This window comes from Pipistrellus hanaki (genome assembly GCF_964339955.1).
Source record: "Pipistrellus hanaki genome assembly, chromosome: 17".
Lineage (NCBI taxonomy): Eukaryota > Metazoa > Chordata > Mammalia > Chiroptera > Vespertilionidae > Pipistrellus > Pipistrellus hanaki.
In genome coordinates, this window is record NC_140519.1 from 23,416,746 (window position 1) to 23,438,320 (window position 21,575).

The following is a 21,575-nucleotide window of genomic DNA, read 5'->3' on the forward strand; positions in this document are numbered from 1 at the left end:
TCTTCCTGAAGTCTGATCATTGTTTGCCAGTTAATAGACTTTTCAATTAAAATTATTTGCTCTGTCTTACACTTTTCTTTCTCTGTGTTTTCCAATGGCAAGTTGTTTTGAATCTTTCCTATATTAGTCCAACAACTGTTAAAAAGCTTTGGTTGAAATTTTTTAGCTGAGAGGGGGGGAAAAAGTACAAATAAAAGAAGAGGCAGATGGTCCCTTTGTGAATGAGTGAAGAAAAAGGGTTTTGAGAACAATATATGAATAGGTGTAGTCTAATAAAACACTCAGCCACCTGCTGCCTGAATCCTTCAAAAAAAGATTCTGTTGCATATTCTGGGAGTTAACTATTCATGTATCCTTCAGTTTGATAGAAAATAAAAACTTTGAGAGGTATGGGCCCTTTGTTTTGGACTCAATTAGCTTCTTTAGATTTTTAAATTGTTTTTATTTATTTATTTTTTAATTCCAATTTATCTGCCCAAGAGTGTAATGAAAGGTTTTCTAACAGGGTTCAATGAAGGAAAGATACGAATGAGGATGCAGGCATTTCTTTTCTACCTTTGTTTTGTTTCTCTGTGCCCTTCGCATAAACTTGCCCTTGCAGAGAGATACAAGCAGGAAGGCCGCGATGTGTTTGCAAACAGTGGATAAATATTTAGGTGCATTTCTTCTTTGGAAAGGCACTCGGATCCTTATTGGTGGCCTGCTTTCCCTTTCAGGGATTTACCCTTCCGCCGGACTATCAAACTATAATCAATCCTACATCCACAGCTGCACAAGTGGTCACCCAAGCAATGGAGTATGTGCGTTCTGGGTGCAGAAACCCTGCCGCCCAGCCCGTGGACTGGAATAACGACTACTGCAGTAGTGGGTAAGTGGCCGCTCACCGCCACCTGGTGGCGGGCAGCTCTCCTAGCATGCCCAGCGTGGCCCTATGTTTTCTTGCTGCTGTCTAAAAGATTATCTGCATAACGCTTATTGCTTGTCTCATTTTTTATTCTTATAAGTATATTTCCAGTAGGACATGATCTCACTCATCTAGGGGAAATGGCGAACAACATAGACTGATGAATAAAAACAGACCCAGAGATAAGGAGCCATGGGTCAGACTGTTGGACCTCAAAGAGAGGGTGGGGATAAAAGGAAGAGATCAACCAAAGGACTTGTGTGCACACATATGAGCCTAACCAGTGGTCAAGGACAATAAGGGAGTGGGGAGGGGGGAGATTGGAATGGGGGGTTGAGGACAAATATGTGATACCTTAATAAAGAAATTTATTATTATTATTATTATTATTATTATTATTATCTGGAATGGTCTCGCATTCCTGAAAGCAGAAGACATTTTCGGAAAGCTCCAGAAATGTGTAAGCACTCTACTACTAGCTGTACCGAGAAGAACTGCCTTGAGATCCCTGTTCACTGTAGTTGCAGGTGTAGGCTAACTAACAGTGCACGTTTCCAGGACACACTTCCTCATCCTTGAAGCTACAGCAAATAAGCGTGCAAGCTCCCAGGTCCCCTATAGCATGCCCCTTGTGTGTGTAACAAGCCATTCTGTTTCCTCTCCCTCCAGGGGCATGCAGCGGGACAAAGCGCTGTACCTTACCTGAGAATCTGAACGCCTCTTCTGTCCACTGAGGAATTCAGGGAAGTCTCCGCCGTGGATTGCTTTGTACAGTCAAGGCAATTCTCCATTTTAGTAGAGAGAAAAAAAAATACAAGTTGCTAAGCACTTAGGACCATTTGAGCTTGTGGGTCAACCCCACTCTGGAAGACATAGTATGCTTCTTTATTATTTTTTTAATCCTTTATGGACATTGTTTTTCTTCTTCCCTGAAGGAAATTTGGAACATTCAGATTTTATGTTGTTGTTTTTTTTATTTTATTTTTTTGCTGTGAAGTGCTGCGCTATAGTAATTGCCTTAGCAACTGTAGATGTCTCGGATAAAAGTCCTGGATTTTCCATTGGTTTTCATAATGGGTGTTTATATGAAACTACTAAAGACTTTTTAAATGGCTTGATGTAGCAGTCATAGCAACTTTGTAAATAGCATCTATGTCACACTCTCCTAGAGTATAAAATGTGAATGTTTTTGTAGCTAAATTGTAATTTGAAACTGGCTCATTCCAGTTTATTGATTTCACAATAGGGGTTAAATTGGCAAACATTCATATTTTTACTTCATTTTTAAAACAACTGACTAATAGTTCTATATTTTCAAAATATTTGAGAGAAAAAAAAACAACGTATTCCCAAATGATTTTAATTTAAAAACAAATTGGCTTTGTCTCATTGATCAGACAAAAAAGAAGCTAGTGTTAAGGGAAGCTCAAACACATTTATTTTGTACTGCAGAAGAATTGCTTTTTGTATCACTTTTTGTGTAATGGTTAGTAAATGTCATTTAAGTCCTTTTATGTATAAAAACTGCCAAATGCTTTACCTGGTATTTTATTAGATGCACAAACAGATTGGAAACAGCTAAATTATAACCGTTACATATGGCTCTGTATTATTGTTTCTCCATACTGTGTCTGTATTTAATCTTTTTTATGGAACCTGTTGCGCCTATTTATGAAATAATAAATATAGGTGTTTGTAAGTAAATTTGTTAGTATTTGAAAGAGGTTTCTTTGATGTTTTAAATTTTGCTGGCAAAAAAAAAAAAATCACTCTTAGTGTGAATACTTTATTATTTAGTTTTTACGGTGACATGAAAAAAGGCCAAAACTACTTTTCATTTAGCAACAAGTCAAAGTAACTAATCCTTATTTTTACATTTTGTTGGTTGATGCAAATGAAAAACTACGATATTTAAGAACTTTCTTTCTTCGTACAATTTAACGGAGACATTGCCCTACACGTCACACAAGCTTCAAGACCAAACGACAGGTACTTGATCTGAAAGAGTTGACTCTTGGTTCTCAGCTGGTTATGGTCAATTCGGTAAATTCCCCTCCTCCAAAAAGAATTTATAAAAATTAAAGTCGAGTCAACCAAAATTCCTCAAGCTGCATGCTTTTCACAAAATTCAGGAAACATTTAGGAATCGAGCCAGGGGTGAGAGGAAGGGAGGGAAGGCATAGCGTCAAGAATATATCTGAAAATGAAAGGTGAGTAATCAGACAGCAAAAATAAAAAAAAAGGGGGGGGGGGCGGGAGAGAAGGGAGTGGACATCAAATTTGAAAGCTACTGACAGAAATTGAGGTTCTAACTGTCTTTTGTGCCTCTACAAGCTACTTGTCTTTCCAGAATTCCTGGGTCTTCCGAGGGAATTCTGAGGGTACTAGCGATTTGCTAGAAAACCAAAAACACTGAGAATCTGGCTGAAGGTTTGCAGAGCTTTTATATCAGAAAGAGCTAGCAAATCAGTCCCTTACAGGGGATTGTGTTTTTAAAAGCCAGTCTGGTTGGAAATCAAGAGGATGGCTGATGTTTCTTTCATGAAATGTGTGAACTAAACGATTTAACTAAATTCAAATATATGCATTGTGTAATCCAGTCAGAGTTTAAAAAAAAAAAAAAAGACAAAAGGTATGCTTGCTTTGGAATGATTTTAGGCATTGTACAACCTTGAATCACTTGAGCATGTAATAACTAATAAATAATGCAGATCCAGTGTGATTATTAAAATGACTGTAGCTGAGAGCTCTAATTTTCCTGTCTTGAGACTGTATAAGAACTCATGTGATTAAGTTCACAGTTTATTGTTTGTCTGTTTAGTATTTCAGAAATATACCAGCACCGCTAATTACCTAATGTCTTCTATTTATTATATTACAAGAAAGTGGAATCTCTGCTTGCAGTAAGTCTAAACGGAGGAGGTAATTACTGGGATGAGAACAGCAAGCTTTGACTGTGACAGGCGGTTTGTACAGGGAAGTACAATGTTGTTTACACTTTACAGCGTTTCTAGAACAGGTGTGCAGCCAGGGTAAGAGAGAGTGTTCACACTTCATACCAAAAAAAAAAAAATGTAAATAAAAGGAAGTACATCATAAATAAAAATTCTTGCCATGTGTGACCGAATTCTATCTGGATATCCATCAGTCTCTAAAGGATAGAACCAGCAGAGGAGAAATCGCCAATACACTTGGTGGCACAGCAAGGGTTCACGGGCTCCTGAAGCACCAGTACTGTCCTCTCAGCAGCCTGGTACGGTGACGTGTGGCCTGAGAAACGCTCCAGTTTAGAAAGGAAGCCACTTTAGAAAGGAAGCCAGCTTGTAGCTTGAAACTCAGAGGAATGGGGACGGGGTGCCCTAGAGTACTCTCACCACAGGACCTCAAATAAGCCATTCTGGGAAATTCGGCAATAATACTGAACATAAATTATCTTTACGAACCCAACAAAACCAAAACCGTAACTCACTTGAAGAAAGAAAACTATGCATGAGGATAGGGAAGAGAGGGTTGAATTGTGTCCCTATACCATGCACAGGAAAGAATAATCCAAAAGCCCAGCGCCCATTCAAATGGGAACGAGCTGACACTGGAAAATTAGTCAATGACTTCTAGTTAAACCAAGTCAGTGGATGTAGCTAAGGATAAAAGCTGGTCTCTGTGATAGTGTTCAACTTGTTGCCTTGAAGGGGAAGAGTCCTGTCTGAATGGGGCACAAACGATCCATCCAAAGCTATAGCTACAAAAGCCACAACTACAAAGAACAGAATAATAATGGGATTCATGGCTAAGAGATAGTTTTAACTTGTGCCTTTAAAATTTAAAAATAAGCCTAGGAACACCAATTTTCTTTTTTCATGGACCACTCGCCTTTTGTAAAAAAGTTGCCCCTCTCCCATTTGAAAGCTGATTAGATGGAGCCATATGCGATTGCCTGTGTTTGTCTCTCGTGCATATAAACATGACAAAATCCTAGGAGAAAACAGTGAAAAAAAAGAAGTAATCCGTTATGTTTGCTGACAAGGTGGACCCACCTGAAATCAATCCAAACGTTTACATTAAATCAAACAAAGAATATTTTTAAATCACCAGATACAGTAAATCCCAATAAACATTCCTATTTCTTTGTTATAGAAAAAAAAATATGTGGAAATTTGTAATAAATAGGCTCTCTGCTAGAACATGAAAGAGTTTGTCACTCACAGATGTTTTCTTAATGTTCTTAAGGGGGATTTGATCTGCATTTTCTTATTCCATTCATAATTCTCACTTTAAGGTAATGACAGAAACAGAGGCATTCATCTTTTTTGTTGATGATCGGACATTGAAATAGTGGTGAGCCAAAGTGCAGAATTCACATCATAAATTTTAACCCAAAATACATGTCATACTGAGTCCCCTAGTGGGTGAATTCATGTGAGCCATTCAACAGTCCCAACTCTTTGTTTCCCTAAAACAGGATCATGTCTGTACCTCAAAGCAATTGGAAATGCCATGGCACATAGGAGGCACACAATAAATGCAATGATATCTAGACGGATCAATGACACATCACAGATGATCCTCAATAGGAGCTGTGTGCTGTTCCTTTGGTGATTTAAAAACCCTTTCAATCTGAAAAGAAATTAAATATTGCCAACGAGCATCAGGAGGTGAAGAAGAATGGAAATTTTCATGAAGAAATCTAAGGTTACAAAAGAGATTGAAAAAAAAAAAAGAATTTCAAAATGAGTTGGGCCCTATTTTTTTCGGTCTACATAACTGAACAAGGGTTTCGAGTTGCAAAGCAGAAGCTGTAATACCCACTAGTCACATCGAGAAAGTCAGAAGCCAAGGAGAGAAAGGGTGCTAGACAAGTGGGAGGGTGGAGCGCAGAGAGAAATCTCAGGAGGCCCGTGTGTGGATTGCTAAGTCAAACCCTGCTGAGCAGGGTGCTGACTTCTTATTTTACTTGTTTTCTGTAACTGCCACATGTTAGTGTGACTTGGCGAAACGGAGTAAATAAATAAGACCCCATTCCCTGGACTTGATCTAACTGACACCAGGATGAGAAGTCATGGCCCTATTTTCTAAGATTCAGGAGCATTTCCCCAGGTTTATGGGAACCAGGCTCCAGAACGAAGAGAGACGTTCCCAGACCCTTCCACAAGCCTTGCAGGGGGCAGGGGTAACTTTGGGACCAGCATTCACACACTTCCCAATCCGTGTGTATCCCGACAGGAGATTTTCCCTTCCCCTTTCTCACTCGGTCGACACCTCCAGGGCCAGATGACGCTGTAACCTCGTAACCGGGGAGAAAAAGTGAGGATGGAGTTCTGGTTCCAGACCAGCAGGGAGCTGAGAACCATGACGTGTCCTATGAAAGGGACCCTTCCCCCCCCTGCCCCCCAGCACTGTCATAATTTCACATTTCTTGTTAGCAGCTTGTTAGCAAAGATGTTTGAAAGTGACATTTCATCCACACTGACATGAGACCAGAAAACAAAAAAAAAAAGACTGGAAAATAAAATAGAAAGACTTTCAATCCTATAGAAAAAGAAGGGAAAAAATTTCTAAAAGAAGACTATGAACCAAAGTACAGTGTTTTAAAGGCTGCAGCGTCCCTGTTTGACAATTGTGTGTTTACAATAAGCCTAAACATAATTGCTCTGATGGGCTGTCAGGGAAAAGATTAATTTGGCAAAGATTAGTATTGACTTGCTGTTTATTAAGGCTTTTAAACAGCTGTATCTGGCAGCATTCCTGTAAGTGCCTGTCATATCTGAAAATCAGCCTTACACCCTGGTGCTCGCCAGCTGTTACTAAACAATCTTCTACCACTCTGAATGCCTTTCTCCAGGCCAAACAGCCAGCGCCAACTATTGCCAAATGAGCCTTTTTCTCCTCCTGTCATTTTTTTTTTTTTTTTTTTTTTTTTTTTTTAAGTTGGGGGTAGGGAGCTTCTGAACGCTGAAATGTCAGCTCCTGGCCGATGGCTTAGCTGATAAGAGGTGCCGGAAGTCCGTGGGTGTTTGGGGTGCTAGCAGAATACCTTCCCCCCACAGAGAAGGGGAGTGCTGTTACTCACTTCGCACAGACCCAAAACCACAGCCTTGCAACAGTTTAGAAAGCAGCGATCAAAGGCTGAGAGCCAGCAGATTTCCAAAACAAATGTTTTGTTTCCCCCAGCCTGGCACATGCCTTACCGGGCCACGCCATAGCGCTGGGGAAAGACCCCACGGTGGGATGCTGAGGGAAAGCTTCACGGTGGCCATGGATCCTGATCCTGCGGACTGAGGTTTCTGTCCAGCTGCTGAGAGAGGAGAGACCCCCCCCTTGGGTCACACGTGGCACCTCCCATTTTGATTCCGTGGAAACCCTGCAGAACAAGGCAGGTTTGGGTGTGTTGAAGTCCGTGAGGGAGCGGGCAGACTGAGTCTTGTGCTGGAATAAGACTCAGTGTTTTCAAACCTAAGTACAGTCGTAAAGGCCGTGGAAAGAATAACATTCCAGGGCAGTTTTAAACATGAAGCCATAAAGAGCCCCGTGTTGTGGCGCGAGTCACAGGGATCTTTCCAATAGGACTGCCTTTGTGAGGATTAATCTCCATCTCTTCCAGTTGCATCGGGCTGGGATAAGTTGTCAGAGCAGGCCTAGGAGAACAGTCCTCTCTTAACCCTTTCGTGGCTGGCACTTTCCATTACCCTGTGGGGAGGGAAGGGGGGCCGGAGGGAGGGGAGGAAATTGGCCTAGGAGCTAAGCTTTCTGGTAATTATTTAAGGCAGGTGTTTGTCAGTGTTTATCCCCCCAAAACTAACTTTTTTTTTCTTTTGAAAGCTTTATTGTTTCCATTTGGTCCACTGCATGGGAGGGGGCTTCAGGGTGGTTAAAAGAATGGCTAGTACAATAGTTTGGGGGAGAGGCTGGAGCGAAAGCCAGACCCCAGGGCATGCAAAGGGGCCCCTCCAAGGCCTCTGGGCTCCACGGGCTCCTAGTTGTGCTGGAGGGTGAGCCTTTTGAGAAGATTCTCTCCCTGCCCGGGCAGGCAGCCTGCAGAGGGGACCCAGGTGTGGCCCATCTTCTTGATGAGTCTCACCTCCTCACCCCGGAAGTGGTTCTCCCAGGATGAGGGTCTCGCAGGTAGAACCCAGGGCCTGCAGCTCCCAAAGGGCCTGGTTCGGGTTCCTCTCCAAGGCCCGGGCCACTTTCAGGGCCCCCTGAGTTTTGCCCACTCACCTTGGGGAGGCCTCAGAGCGCCCTGGAGAGAAGGCAGCCATTCCGCTGGCTTCGCAACTTTAAGAGACGCTCAGAGCCCTCGTGCTTCTTCTTTGCCAACTCGCAGAAGCAGCGGCCCACGCCCTCCATGGTCACATCCTCATGGTGGAAATAGAAGCCGGAGCGAGGTAGGTGTGGGAGCCGCAGCTGCAGGCTGGCCAGGCGGTTGACCGCAGCCTCTGCCTCGGTGGAATAATGCTGACAAATTTGGGAGCTCGTGGTTGTTCGGCAATGAGGAGTTAAGGTAGAAAAAAACCTGTGTGTTGGCTGGTTCGGAGGTGGTTCTGAAGTTGGTGACTGGATAAGACACAGGAGAGTGGCCCGAGGCTGGGCTTGTTCGGTCCAAACACTGTTGAAGCAAGAGACAGACCCGGGACCACTGAGGGCACTGTCCCCAGCTAACTTTTTTTTTTTTTTTAAGTCTTTGGTATTGATGCAGTCTGATGCTTGACAGTTGAATTGAGCTCAAATTCTAAGGCATGGACCAACCATCCTGCTCAGCCCTGGGAGTCAGACATCCAAGAATTCTATTCCTAACCCTTTCCATGTACCATGATAGTGGGTGAAAGGTAGATGAGAAATGATCCTAAGTCAGCGCTTACAATGAGAGAAATGGAGTGACTCACTATTTAGGACAGAAGGCAAGATGTGTGTTTCACTGAGCCCCACGGAACCCCACTGAGCTGGGCTCATTGCTCAGGCCTTTAATTCCCTTCCCTGCTGATGCCCAGGCTACAGACAAAGGAATACCTAGAGTACAGAATTCACTTTAAAATTCGTCTCTGAGTCAAAACAGTTGGGACCAAAGAAATAAATGAGGTGTTATCATAGCTCAGATATGTGAGTTTAAAAGACATTGTCCTTACCCAACCAGTGTTTCTCAGTTGTTAAGCATCAGGCTATGAACTAGGAGGTCACAGTTCTATTCCTGGTCAGGGCATATGCCCGCGTTGCGGGCTGTATCCCCAGTGTGGGCCATGCAAGAGGCAGCTGATCAATGATTCTCTCTCATCATTGATGTTTCTATCTCTTACGCTCTCTACCTTCCTTTCTGAAATCAATAAAAATATATTTTTAAAAAATTCGTCTATGACCACAAGTCATACATAATGTTCTTGGCCTATGGGCCATTTTCTAGGGAAAGCATGTCAAACTTGCAGGCCATGGGCCACACGCCTCATTTATTTGGCCCGTGTTAGCCTTTGAGTTTGACATATTTGTTCTAGAACAAGAGCCCCCATTGTAGAGGCCTACCCATCCCAAGAATAAGCCAGGTGCTGGATGTGCAGGACTGCACGCTCTCTCTTTGATCCTACAGTCCCATATGCCTTACTCAGAAGGGGCAGCTCCATCACTGCAGTCAAAGCACACCTGTTGCTCATTAAATTTAAAAAATAACAGCATCAACGTTTTATTTTTTTTTTAAATCAAGATTGTTTTGAATAAAATCTAAGAAAGGCCAGAAGGGGACAGTGGTATCACTGAGGTCCATTTTTATCATGTTTTGCAGGAAAACATTTGGCAGAAAGCTTTTCTTGGTTGTTTTATAGGTTGGTTGCCTCTCTCATTTGGCCTATAATTCTCCAGTTATTCAGATGAGTAAACTCAATGTGGCCAGTGATAGAATAAACTAATCCGAAGATTATGATAAAGTCAATAAACTAAGTGAGGGTCCCAAGGACTGGTGAGGACTCCAGGGTGGTTACACAAGAATCAGAGAGAACAACGAGCCGGGACCGGTTTGGCTCAATGGATAGAGCGTCGGCTTGGGGACTGAAGGGTCCTGGGTTTGATTCGGGTAAAGGGCATGTACCTTGGTTGCGGGCATATCCCCAGTAGGGGGTGTGCAAGAGGCAGCTGATCGATGACTCTCTCTCATCGATGTTTCTAACTCTCTATCTCTCTCCCTTCCTCTCTGTATAAAATCAATAAAATATGTTTAAAAAAAAAAAGAAGAAGAAGAAGAAGAATCAGAGAGAACAACGAATGGAAGGCAGCTATCCCCATGGCCTGAGTTCTGCTGATAATGAACATCAGCGTATTGGCATGATGTTCGAACGTGGAACTATACCCTATGAAAGTAGCTTGTGCCAATAATCATTGTTAGATTGATCTTTAACCTAGTTTTATCCAGTTTCCCAAGTCTGGGGGAAACCCTTTAAATTTCATCTCTCCTCAAATTGTAACCAGTTCTGCAGAGTATTTTGAATTTTGTTTTGTGTTTTGGATTTTTTTGACCCACAGAAAACTAAATCTGGTCTTTGGCAAGAGAGTCAGACAGGAAGAAAAAAAAGATTGATGTACCTCACTAAAACTGTAACTTCCGGGGAATGTTACAAGATATACTTATCAGCAAAGCCATACGAGCTGTGGGGTTGGGTCATTTTTTAACACCTGGTTTCATGATGTGGTTTCAGCAGATCCACATAGCGGAAGTGACAGTCCTTTACAACACAAAATCCCAGGGAGGGAGGGGGTTAGGTTAGGTTCTCTCCCCCCACCACTTTCTTTTCTCTAAAAGAAAAGAATCTGCGACTGTAGCCTATCAATTTCTTGAAATGTTTCTGGTCTCACATTCGCAGAACATTCACCTTCAGCACATGGACAGCTGGGGGAGCCAGACTGCCTGCAGCCAGCACAAGTCGGCCTCCATTTGTCACTTCGCTGATCACTTTGTTAATTCTCAGATAGATGGAGAGACACTCCATCTTCTCTCCTCCCCCTCTTCTTCCTAGTGCAGAGCAATCAGAAGTCTCTAAGGACTTTCCTGCATGACTTCCCATTTCACACCACAGATGGTTTAGATAAAAACTATTACGTTCATTTATTCAAACAGCTTCATTTCACCAAAATGAGCCTATTTTTAGCATTTTTTGCCTAAAGGTTTGCTTTCTCGGTTTTTTTTGGAGACATCAAGGAGTTTTGCTGATGTCTCAGGCTTTAATCATCATCATTTCTGCCACCCAAAAACCTTTGGATTCAAGTAAAGTTGATGATTACCCTAAGAGGGAATTCACTTTTTTATAAAGTGACATTAGAATTGCTTTACACATTTGATTTATGCATCTTTTCTTACAACCTTTGAGTGTGTGCATTTTTCCATGAGGTTCGTTTCAATCATTTCAGTTTGAGCATTAAGTACTGCCTATGCCTGCCAAACATAATGATGCCAGCTCTTTATCTTGGTTTTATCTTGAGGTCCTTACTTCGGAGAATATTTTCATTTGGACAAAACACCATACTGAAGGAAAAAAAACTGTTCAGAATACATAGTCTAAGAGAGAAACTGCAAATAAACAAGTTCAAAATTTTACCCACAGTCAGTGTACAATATTGTTTGCTAGTTATCTTCTATGTCCCATTCCTTGGTTAAGTCAGGAATTTTTAAAAAGTGCCTGATGTCACTTAAGGATTAAAATGGCAGGTGGAAATATATAATAATTTACTCTAGGGACTCACAAGAACTATGTGGTGGTGTGAAAACCGACTGATTTCCCAAAACATAGCTGGTGTGAACTAACCAATTTGGCTTCCAACTCCAATTACCCTCGTTGCCATCCTTTTCACCTCGGTGGGAAAATGTTTAACTCTGTTTTCCACAGAAGTATCATGTGTGCCTTTGGGCTTAATGGCCAGAGAGATGAGAAGATTCACTCCTCTCATTTCCCCTTCAATTGTTCAGCAACCCTCAAGACCTCCCCTTCCTTCAGAGATGTGTAGGGCACCAAATGTTGTTGTTGTTGTTGTTGTTGTTGTTGTTGTTTTTATATAGGTTCAAGCTAGAGTAGGGGTGTCGAACTCAATCAGAGAAGGGGCCAAAATCTAAAATCCAGCCTAAATCACGGGCTGAATGGTTTACTGAACAGTCATAAACTGACAATGTCATAAACTGACAGCGGAGTGCAGTGATGACAGCGTGGTGCGGGCCACATTGCAAGGCCTGGCGGGCTGGATTTGGCCCGCAGGCCTTGTGTTTGACACATGTGAGCTAGAGCATGTCGGCATCCAAGCCTGACCACAAGGTTTTCAGCTAGCCCTTTAATTATTTCCTTTACCCATTCAGATATAGGCATACCCATCTAGCCCCAATATAATGGGCACAAAGTCCCTTTCACTGGGTGACCATAGTTGCAGACTGCATGCCTACATGCATGAATCTGAGAGTGGTATAGAGGAGTAATAAATTAAAGCTGTATTTCTCAAACCTTAGTGTGTGAAAAATGGATTCCCAGGCTCTATTCCCAGATGATCTGATTTAATTGGTCTAGAATTGTGTCCTAATGTCTGCATTTTTATTGCTAACCCAAGAGATTTTGAGGCAGGTGTCCAAAGACTAATTTTATAAGGAAAGGTCAAGTAATCTTACCATCAACTTTGAAGACTCTGGGATTCTCTGCTGCCAATGACTAGGGTTAATACCACCTTGAGGATTCAGCTTCTGAACCAGCGAATATATCTGCAAGTTATCTAATTAAAGCTTCTTGAACAGTCTTACACAATAAGAACTTTAGGGGCAGGTTGGCTGTCCAGTGCTCAAGAATGCCATCTTTCCCATCATACTGAACATGTACCCATCGGTTCTCATCCTTGTTGCCTCCTTTAGTATTCTAGGAAGAAAGAAGGAGGAACAGCTAAAAGGAAAGACAAAAGGAGCAATGTCTGTCAGGAAACCAAAAACTTCCCCAGAAATCCCCAACAGATTTCCACTTCTATCTTACGGGCCAAAACTCTCCCACATGTTCTCTCTACATGCTCATTGCCCCTTAAATAAAATCAGAGTTATATCGGGAAGGAAGACAGGGAGAACCGATAATTGGAATAAAATTAGCCGTGTCCACCAAACCAAATTCCATTCATTCAACTGAAGCTTTTTCTGCTGTACCACTACTGACTTTACTCTATAAAAATATCCACAGTAATTCCATATGCTTTATATTCTGCATTCATCTTCTTTTATTTTCCTGCTGCTTTTGCAATTTTAAAACCTCCTCCAAGTATCTTCCTTTAGTCTTTTAAATACTAATAGACTATAGTCCTACTGACAACAGACAGGCAACTCCAATTGGTTTATTTTAACCACTTGACATTGAAAGTTACCTAAACCAAATTCATGACCTTCAAACTCCTGGAGAATGGCATGTAACCTATTTAGCCTCCCAAGTTAGGAGTCTTCTTATCTTTAACTCTCCCTTCCTTTCATCCCTCACAAAGATAGATCCATTTCTATATCTGACACTGGTAAACCCTGATTGGTTCTCAACATTCCTGGATTACTTTGTCCATTTTCCCTCTATTTACTCCTACCCCTCTACATTCTCCTCGCTGGAATACCACCACAGTTACTTACGTGGTCTTCAAGTTTACAGGTGCCTGTGAGTTTCTATTTTATAACCAAATATGATATTATAAAGCCTTCATTTTTTTAAACTCTCATGACTCCCTCACTGAGTATAGACTAAACTTTAAACAGCTGAGCCTGATGAATACAACCACACAAAATCTGGCACCAATCTACCTCACTTGCTACTGCTTCTCAATTTTTCATCCAGGATTCTAAACTCTGGCCACCCAATTCCTTGCCAATCCCAACCACATTAGACTGCCAGTCTCTGGACCTTGAAATTATTATTTCTGTTGCTGTCTCTTTCCTATAAACCTCTCAATAAAATGAACATTTTCTCTCTCAATATTTCCACAGAACTCTGTTCTATTTTGGGGAGAAAGTTTTAAAAAAAATACTGTATTTGTTTAAATGTTTATTTCCCTGGATAGCTTGAGAGTTCCTTAGATCCTAGTCATCTTAGAACTGATTCATTCCAATGCCTAGTACAGTGTCGGGCAAACATGTGCAATAAATGATCATTGAGAGAATGAATCGTGTATTTTATTTTTCTAGATAAAATCTCATAAGAATAGAATGAGTCCCTGACAAAGAGATGTAGTAAATCATTGCCAATGGGAGTCCTTTCCCCAAAACAACCAATAAATCCAATTCCTTTTATAATTGTAATTACCTTCTAAGGAGACTGGATCCTAAGAAAACAAGGCTTTGGTTAGTTGATTCTAGGCTGCAGAATGTTCAATGCAAAAGATGAACCTGGAATTGAGTTTAGGTGTGAGGGCTAGAAAGAGTTGAATTGCTCAACCAAAAACAGAATGCAGATGATTTTGAGTGATGTGATATTTTATACAAACAGAAGTGAGGAAGAAGAATTTAAAAAAACAAACAAAACAAAACAAAAAAAACTAGAGCCCTGATAGGCAAACTGTGGCTCATGAGCTACATGCAGCTTTTTGGCCCCTTGAGTGTAGCTCTTCCACAAAGGACCGCGGCCTGAGTGAGTCTTTTTTTTTTTTTTTACAGAGAGGAAGGGAGAGAGATAGTTAGAAACATCGATCAGCTGCCTATTGCACACCCTTTACTGGGGATGTGCCCACAACCAAGGTACATGCCCTTAACCGGAATCGAACCTGGGACCTTTCAGTCCTCAGGCTGACACTCTATCTACTGAGCCAAACCAATTTCAGCCAGGGTGAGTCTATTTTAAAGAAGTTGCATTAGAAGAAGTTTAAGTTTAAAGAATTTGGCTCTCAAAAGAAATTTCAATCGTTGCACTGTTGGTGTTTGGCTCTGTTGACTAATGAGTTTGTTGACCACTGAACTAGGGGATCTGGGAGAGGTAGAGTTGCTGGTGGCTTTTAGGGATATCCTCTAAGAAATTCTCACATGTGTTCAAGGAAAAATAAAAAGAATATTCATTGCAGCATTGTGTGTTATAGCTATGACTGAAAATAAATGTTCATTAGTGTAAACTGGATAATTTGAGGAATATTCATACAATGGAATACAGCTGTTAAAGAATGAACCAGGGCTACATGCATCAATGTTGAATGGGGGAATGGGGGAGAAACAAGTTGAAGAATGTTATATATAGCTTGATATCAATTATGTGAACTTAATAACATAAAATACAATAATCTATCCTGATTCTGGCTACATATATAGACATGCTTTATTGCACTTTGCAGATATTGTTTGTGTGTTTTCCAACTGAAGATTTATGGCAACCCTGAATTGAGGAAGTCTATTTGTTCCATTTTTCCAATAGCATTTGTCATTTCATGTCTCTGTGTCACATTTTGGTAATTCTCACAATATTTCAAACTTTTTATTATTACACTAGAGGCCTGGTGCACAAATTCATGCACCAGTTGGGTCCCTAGGCCTGGCCTGTGGGATTGTGCCAAAACCAGTTCTCCAACATCCCCTGAGGTGCCCCAGACTATGCAAGGACACAGGCCAGGCCGAGGGACTCCACAGGTGCACGATTGAGGCCGGAAAGGGGTGCAGGAGGTTGGCCAGCTGGCGGGGGGGTGGGGGGTGGGGACCTTGGAAGGACTCCAGGGCATGTCTGACCTGTCTTGCTCAGTCCCAATCATAGCAGCAAGCTAACCTACTGGTCAGAGCATCTGACCCCTGGTGGTCAGTGCACGCCTTAGTGAGTGGTTGAGCAACCTTAACATATTATCTGCATATTACACTTTGGTTGCTTGAACAATGGACAGGATGACTGGACAATTAGCATATCAGGCTTTTATTATATAGGATTTATTACAGTGTTCTGTGATCAGCTATCTTTAATGTTATCATTGTAATTGTTTTGAGGCATTATGAACCATGTCCATATAAGACCAAGTTAATCCATAATGTGTACTACTCTTGGTCTTACTAGTGCTAACTGAATGGCCATTCCCCAGCTCTTTCTCTCTTCTTAGACCTCCCTGTCCCCTGAAACAGAGCAATATTGAAATTAGACCAATTAATAACCCAACAAGTATCTCATCAGGCAGAAGGGTGAAGATGGTTTTCAGAATCTAAACTACTAATCACTCACCAGACAGAATAGCTCAATTATAAAAGTCTGCACAAGTCTAAACCCCTGAGTCTAAAAGAGAATGCAAGACAGCTTCATGAACCTAATTAAAAAAAAATAAAAAAATAAAAACTTACAGCTCTCTGCCTTTCATCAATGTTTCTTTTCAGTCATATTTTTGTGATTCTATCTGTTTGAGGGCTGGGGGGAACTTAATGAAAAATGTGGTAGATGCCGGTTGCTCCTGGTCTGGACAGTCAAAGACACTGCTCAGTGTGGAAGGGACCATTCCAGATTTCAAAGGCTGCCTGCATTTGTCAAGGTATAACATTTGAAGACCACTTGCAAGGCATTAGAGGAAGCTCATGATATTTGGACTCAAGAGGCCTGGACCCCAAAGCGAGACCACATGTCATCTGAATCCAGGAATGTGTGCGAATGAAAAGGGAGGACTACTAACAGTCACACCAGAATAGCAGAGTAAACAGGGGCAGTGCAGCAAGTGTGAGCACCTTACAGCTAACCCGCCTAGGCCACGGCCAAGCTGGTTTACCTCACAGAGCCTCTGTTTCCTCATCCGTAAGGGAAGAAGGAAGGCCAGCATCTCAGGGTTTAACAGCAAACTCTGGACGAACTTAAGACACTGCATACGTGGATTATATTTGGAAATGTGTCACTCAATAGCAGCACCTAGTGAGCCCTGGAACCGTGTGCAGACCTCTACCTTTTACATCACAGAACAACATCCCAGCCCTCTAGCACTTGGCAGGCCTTTGCAGCCAAGGCCTCAGAGCCAAGACTCCTCAGTGCTGTGTGTGTTCCTCTTGTTTAAGAACGCATTTCACTGTCCAAGTTCCACAGAGGATCACAGACTGCTCTTAGAGGGAAAATGCTTTTCTTGTCACCATATGGCTACAAACCCTCAGGCAGCCAGAAGCTGAGAACTCTGTGGCCATTAAGGCCACACCCAGACCTGACGGAAGATTTTAAATCAGGCATATTTTTTAAACTTGTTTTAAAAACATCTCTCTCCGGGTTTTTGTCTGCCTGTGCACACCCAAAAGGAGCCTTAAAGTCCTGAGCATACCAGCATAGCACACCTAGATATAGATATAGATCATGCAGATGTCATGATCAACATAAGTATATGATATAGGATATGTATATATACATACAGAGTGTCCCCAAAATTGTATACACATTATAACAACCGATTGCTCAAACTTGGAAATGAAATTTATTTTTTTTTAATGAGATGAATACTTAATCTTGGAATACAAAGGATTTTTTAAGCATGCAACATGCAAATGTACAACTGAAATGTCAAATATAGTGCATGCAAAATTAAAATAAAACTAGCAAAATAGGAAAATATTGAGGCACTATTACTTTATTGTTAAAAATATTTAATATATGTTTACTAAATTACGTGTTTGATTAAATGTTATTCATCTGAAATCACCAGGAAAAAAGAAAGCTAATAATTTTAGATAACATATAGTAAAAGGTAATACTAATACTTTATTGAAAATAGCAAATGGATTTGATTGTCCGTTCGTAATTTAGTATAATTTTATTTTCATTATACTTAAAGAAGTTAAAATAGACACAGAAATAAGCTCATGTATTTTTTCATTTCTAGAAAATTAAATTTCTTAAGATCAAGAGTGGTTATTCTATTTTATGTTCTTCAAACACAGATTCTCTGTGAATAGCTTAACTCAAATCACTTAGGTTTCTCTGTTCAATACATTACCTGTAGTTGCAGATATAACTTTAAAAAGAGAAAATTATAAAAATAATGTCACTCACCTGACATGGAAAATAAACCACATAGAATGAACTTAATAAAGAATTTAATTTAACTCTGCTCAAGAGATAGAATTTTAAAAGTTTTTTTCTAAATACTTTACTTTAAATACCAATTTTAAAAATCTGGTGAGAAAGAATAAATAATGGCAAAAATATATATAAATTGGTATATTCATTGAGAATTTTATTTCAATATTATAATACCTTATAAAATATTATATTATAACAATATTATAATACCTCATAAAATATTAAGTTTTAGGCTATCACTATTTATTTTTAAAAGTGTTTGTACGATAAGATTATTTTTGCCAACATTTTTTAATAAGCATTGCCTTTATAATTATTTAATGTCTGCATATACATTTCGGGGGATACTGTACACACTCGCGCGCACATACACACACACACACACACACACACACACACACACACACACCACAGAATAACTCTAACCCCAAAACTAAGCTAATATGTGGTAAGAAACAGAGTCCCATGGGAAGGAAATGCACCGGCTTTGTAAAAATTTAAGGATAACACCACATAAGGAACATATAAGGAATGCCATGGTTAGCCACCAGATCTCTTCCTGATTGGACAAAAGTTTACAACAGGAATTCTCTAAAGTTAATTAGCAAAAAATGGTAGCCCTCTGTGCCTTGTAGTCAAAAAGTACCCTTCAGGATACAGGTTTTTAATCATCCACAAAGCCCTGTGAGCTCAAGGGAAGAAAGACACTGTAGAATAATAGATCTTGAGTCCACTTTTAAAATTGCTCTATGCACATAAATTCTTCCTTTTAAATTGTGAACCATAATACATTAGTAGTAAAATTGAAACTAATGAGTGAAATTCAAGAAACCAGAAATTATTACATAGCATTTGCCACACATGATCCTAGCCTATTTTGAATTCCTAACAGCACTGTCAGCAAGATCTAAATAGATGAGGAGCTAGCACTGACCCACTTGGGTCTTGTCACTGGCAGATGTAAAACGTTGCCTCATAGTCACAGGCCTGTACCATGGAAATCAACAGTGAGCGGCAAAACCACATGCATTCAACAGGTGAGCGTCCTCGCCTAACTGTTCAGGGTGGCTCAGGATGGCCAGCTAATCTCCAAGAGTCATTTAGGAATTGAAATCATTTGCTCCTGTGGGATTTAATATTCTATTTGATTAACAATATAAATACAAACTGATTTCTAAGAAGAATCTCTTACCTGCATGGCATAACAAATCCCCAAATACATAGCTTTTATCCCCAAATGCACAGCCTTTATATACATGATGGAATTTATAACCTAGGGATGTGCTCAGGAGCAGCTCTCAGAAATGAAGTGCCACAACAATCTGAAATTCTAGAAATGGAGCCATCAAACCGCCACTAGCAGCAAGCCTTCTGCTTTGCCTCTGGCCTTCTCTTTCCATTTATACATAGTGCTTCCTAAATGTGCCCGCACTGCAAATGGAGATCTTGAGTCCCAAACTATCAGAATGACAATTGAAACGACAGATGCTTTCTGAGAAACAGATTCAACAAAATGGTCCAGAAGCTTCTGAATAGTCTCAGTCAGTGTTAGAGCTGCTCAAATTTTCCTCCTCGCCACCCTGTCAATGAGACACACCCTGAAACAGGGTTCTTTCATCAAAAATAAGATGGATTGCCTGGCCTGCATGGTTCAGTGATTGGGCATTAACCTATGAGTCAGGAGATCAGAATTTGATTCCAGGTCAGGGCACAGGCCCAGGTTGCTGGCTCCATCCCCAGTGTGGGGAGTGCAGGAGGTAACCAATCAATGACTCTCTCATCATTGATGCTTCTATCTTTCTCTCCCCTTCTGTCCTCTCTGAAATCAATAAAAAATATTTTTAAAAAAAAAAACAGGGAGACTATTCTCTACAGAAACTCAATGCAACAAAAATCAGGCACACCACCTGTTATGGGACAGTAAGACAATTCCTATAATACTAACCAACAAAAATTGAAAGTTCCATTTTGATCTGTGTTTGGTTATATTAAAACTTTCTATTTCCATAATAATATTAACTTTAACAGAATATTCCCATCCATGACTTCAATTCACTATAAAACAAATATCACCAACATTGAAACATAACAATGGACATAAATCAAAATATCCCTATGTGCATACTCCAAGGAAGGACCTCTGGTGAGCAGAGCATGCTCATAGACGCTAAACATCCAGACCACAATGCCTGACCATGATGTCACCTAACAGTTCAAGACTACTCCATCTCTCAGCAATGCCTAGATTCAAGCAGCTCATTGTCAGATGTACTTTTGTGTTGGGGGATCATATTTTTCTCCTACTTTTGAAGGATTGTCAGGCTCTGGTTTAAAGCCTCTAGGGTTATATTGTGCATCACTTTCATTTTGCTGTTTGATTTTCACTGGAATCCTAGTCTCAAAGATAAACCAAAAATAGGGAGGGGAGATGGAGCTATGTAACAAAAGTTTTAAAAGCATCACATGAATTTTTGCTAGTTTTTCTCCTGACATTCTGTGAACTCCAGACATATCCCATTGCAAACAGAACTGATATTTTTCAGTCACTAGACAAGTAGACACCATTTCACAAATGGCAAAAAGGAAATGCCTAAAGATTTGTTCGCATTGAGTTAGCATTCAAGTCAGAGTTTCTCAGTCCATTCCACCATACAGCTAAAGATAGCTCTGTAAAAAATTGGCTATGGCTTTGTAATATACCAGTGCTTATCTCATTGAAGAGGTAGAGTAAAAATATTAGAAGCCATCAAGGAAAACAAAGCTGATGGAGGAGCAATTTGAAGGCATGGAAGCTCTGCAGTGAAAGTTGTCTTTGCACAATACTATTACCTTCATCAGCCTGACATTCAACCATATCACATTACAAAGACTCTAGTCCATATTCTAAAGTGGATTTTTTTTTTTTGCAGTCTCTGATCAACATGAATTATGGGGCTCATGAGTAATCTCTAATTTATCTTTTATTTTATCCTATGACTTAAAGTTAAGGTGAAATCCTGATCCCAATACATTCACAATTTAACTTTACAAAATGAAAGAAAAAAAGAAATGATAACAAGGAGATATGGTTTATTTATGAATAGTAAATTTACTGGACCAGAGGGAGCAGGGTACCTCAACCCTCATTAAGGTCACAGATGTCATTGTGGGTAATGATATCAGAGTGGGATAGTGGGTAATGATGGCATGAAGCAGTGGGGGGAAGGTTCATGCTAAACCCCAATCCCACCATCACAAAAGGAGTCATCAAGAAAAACATGAGAAAACATGAGAGTTTTTCCTCGTTCATTTGAGGCACAAGGAAAACCCTAAGCTTCTATGCCTTTCTTTTTCCTTTGGAAACCAAGGAAAACGATAGGTTTCTGAAGCTGATGGGGACCTTTCTGTCCTGACTGAGGTTGAGTGGAACAAGATTCTGGTTGCTCTGAAGATCACCACTGTCTCAGAGCTGCCTAAAATGTATAATGAGAAATGAGATGTGGAATGAAGAAAACTCCAGCAGGCAGTAGTTTTGTGTTCTAGTAATGAAAGCTCAAATGCCATTCAGCTGTATTTGCTCACACAACATTCATATCTCCTAAAAAGTGCCATGGCATCAAAAGACCAATGTTTCCTTCACTGGCCAAGGAACAGAACCCCGGGAGTCCCAGGAGAAAAATAGTAATCTGTTGCTTCAACCATTTTTCAACCATAATGAATTT

At 40.5% G+C, this 21,575-nt stretch overlaps 1 protein-coding gene across 3 annotated transcripts in view; it reads left to right on the forward strand.

The window, feature by feature from the left end:
• The window catches only part of TOX (thymocyte selection associated high mobility group box), a 298,686-nt gene extending 296,078 nt beyond the window's left edge, over positions 1-2,608 (forward strand). For all 3 annotated transcript variants that reach the window (XM_084865102.1, XM_084865104.1, XM_084865103.1), the window contains exons 8-9: positions 717-868; positions 1,574-2,608. In XM_084865102.1, coding sequence (XP_084721228.1) covers positions 717-868; positions 1,574-1,610 — 189 coding nt within the window. In that variant the 3' untranslated portion in view covers positions 1,611-2,608. The remainder of the gene's footprint in view (positions 1-716; positions 869-1,573) is intronic.
• The last annotated feature ends 18,967 nt before the right edge of the window (positions 2,609-21,575 follow it).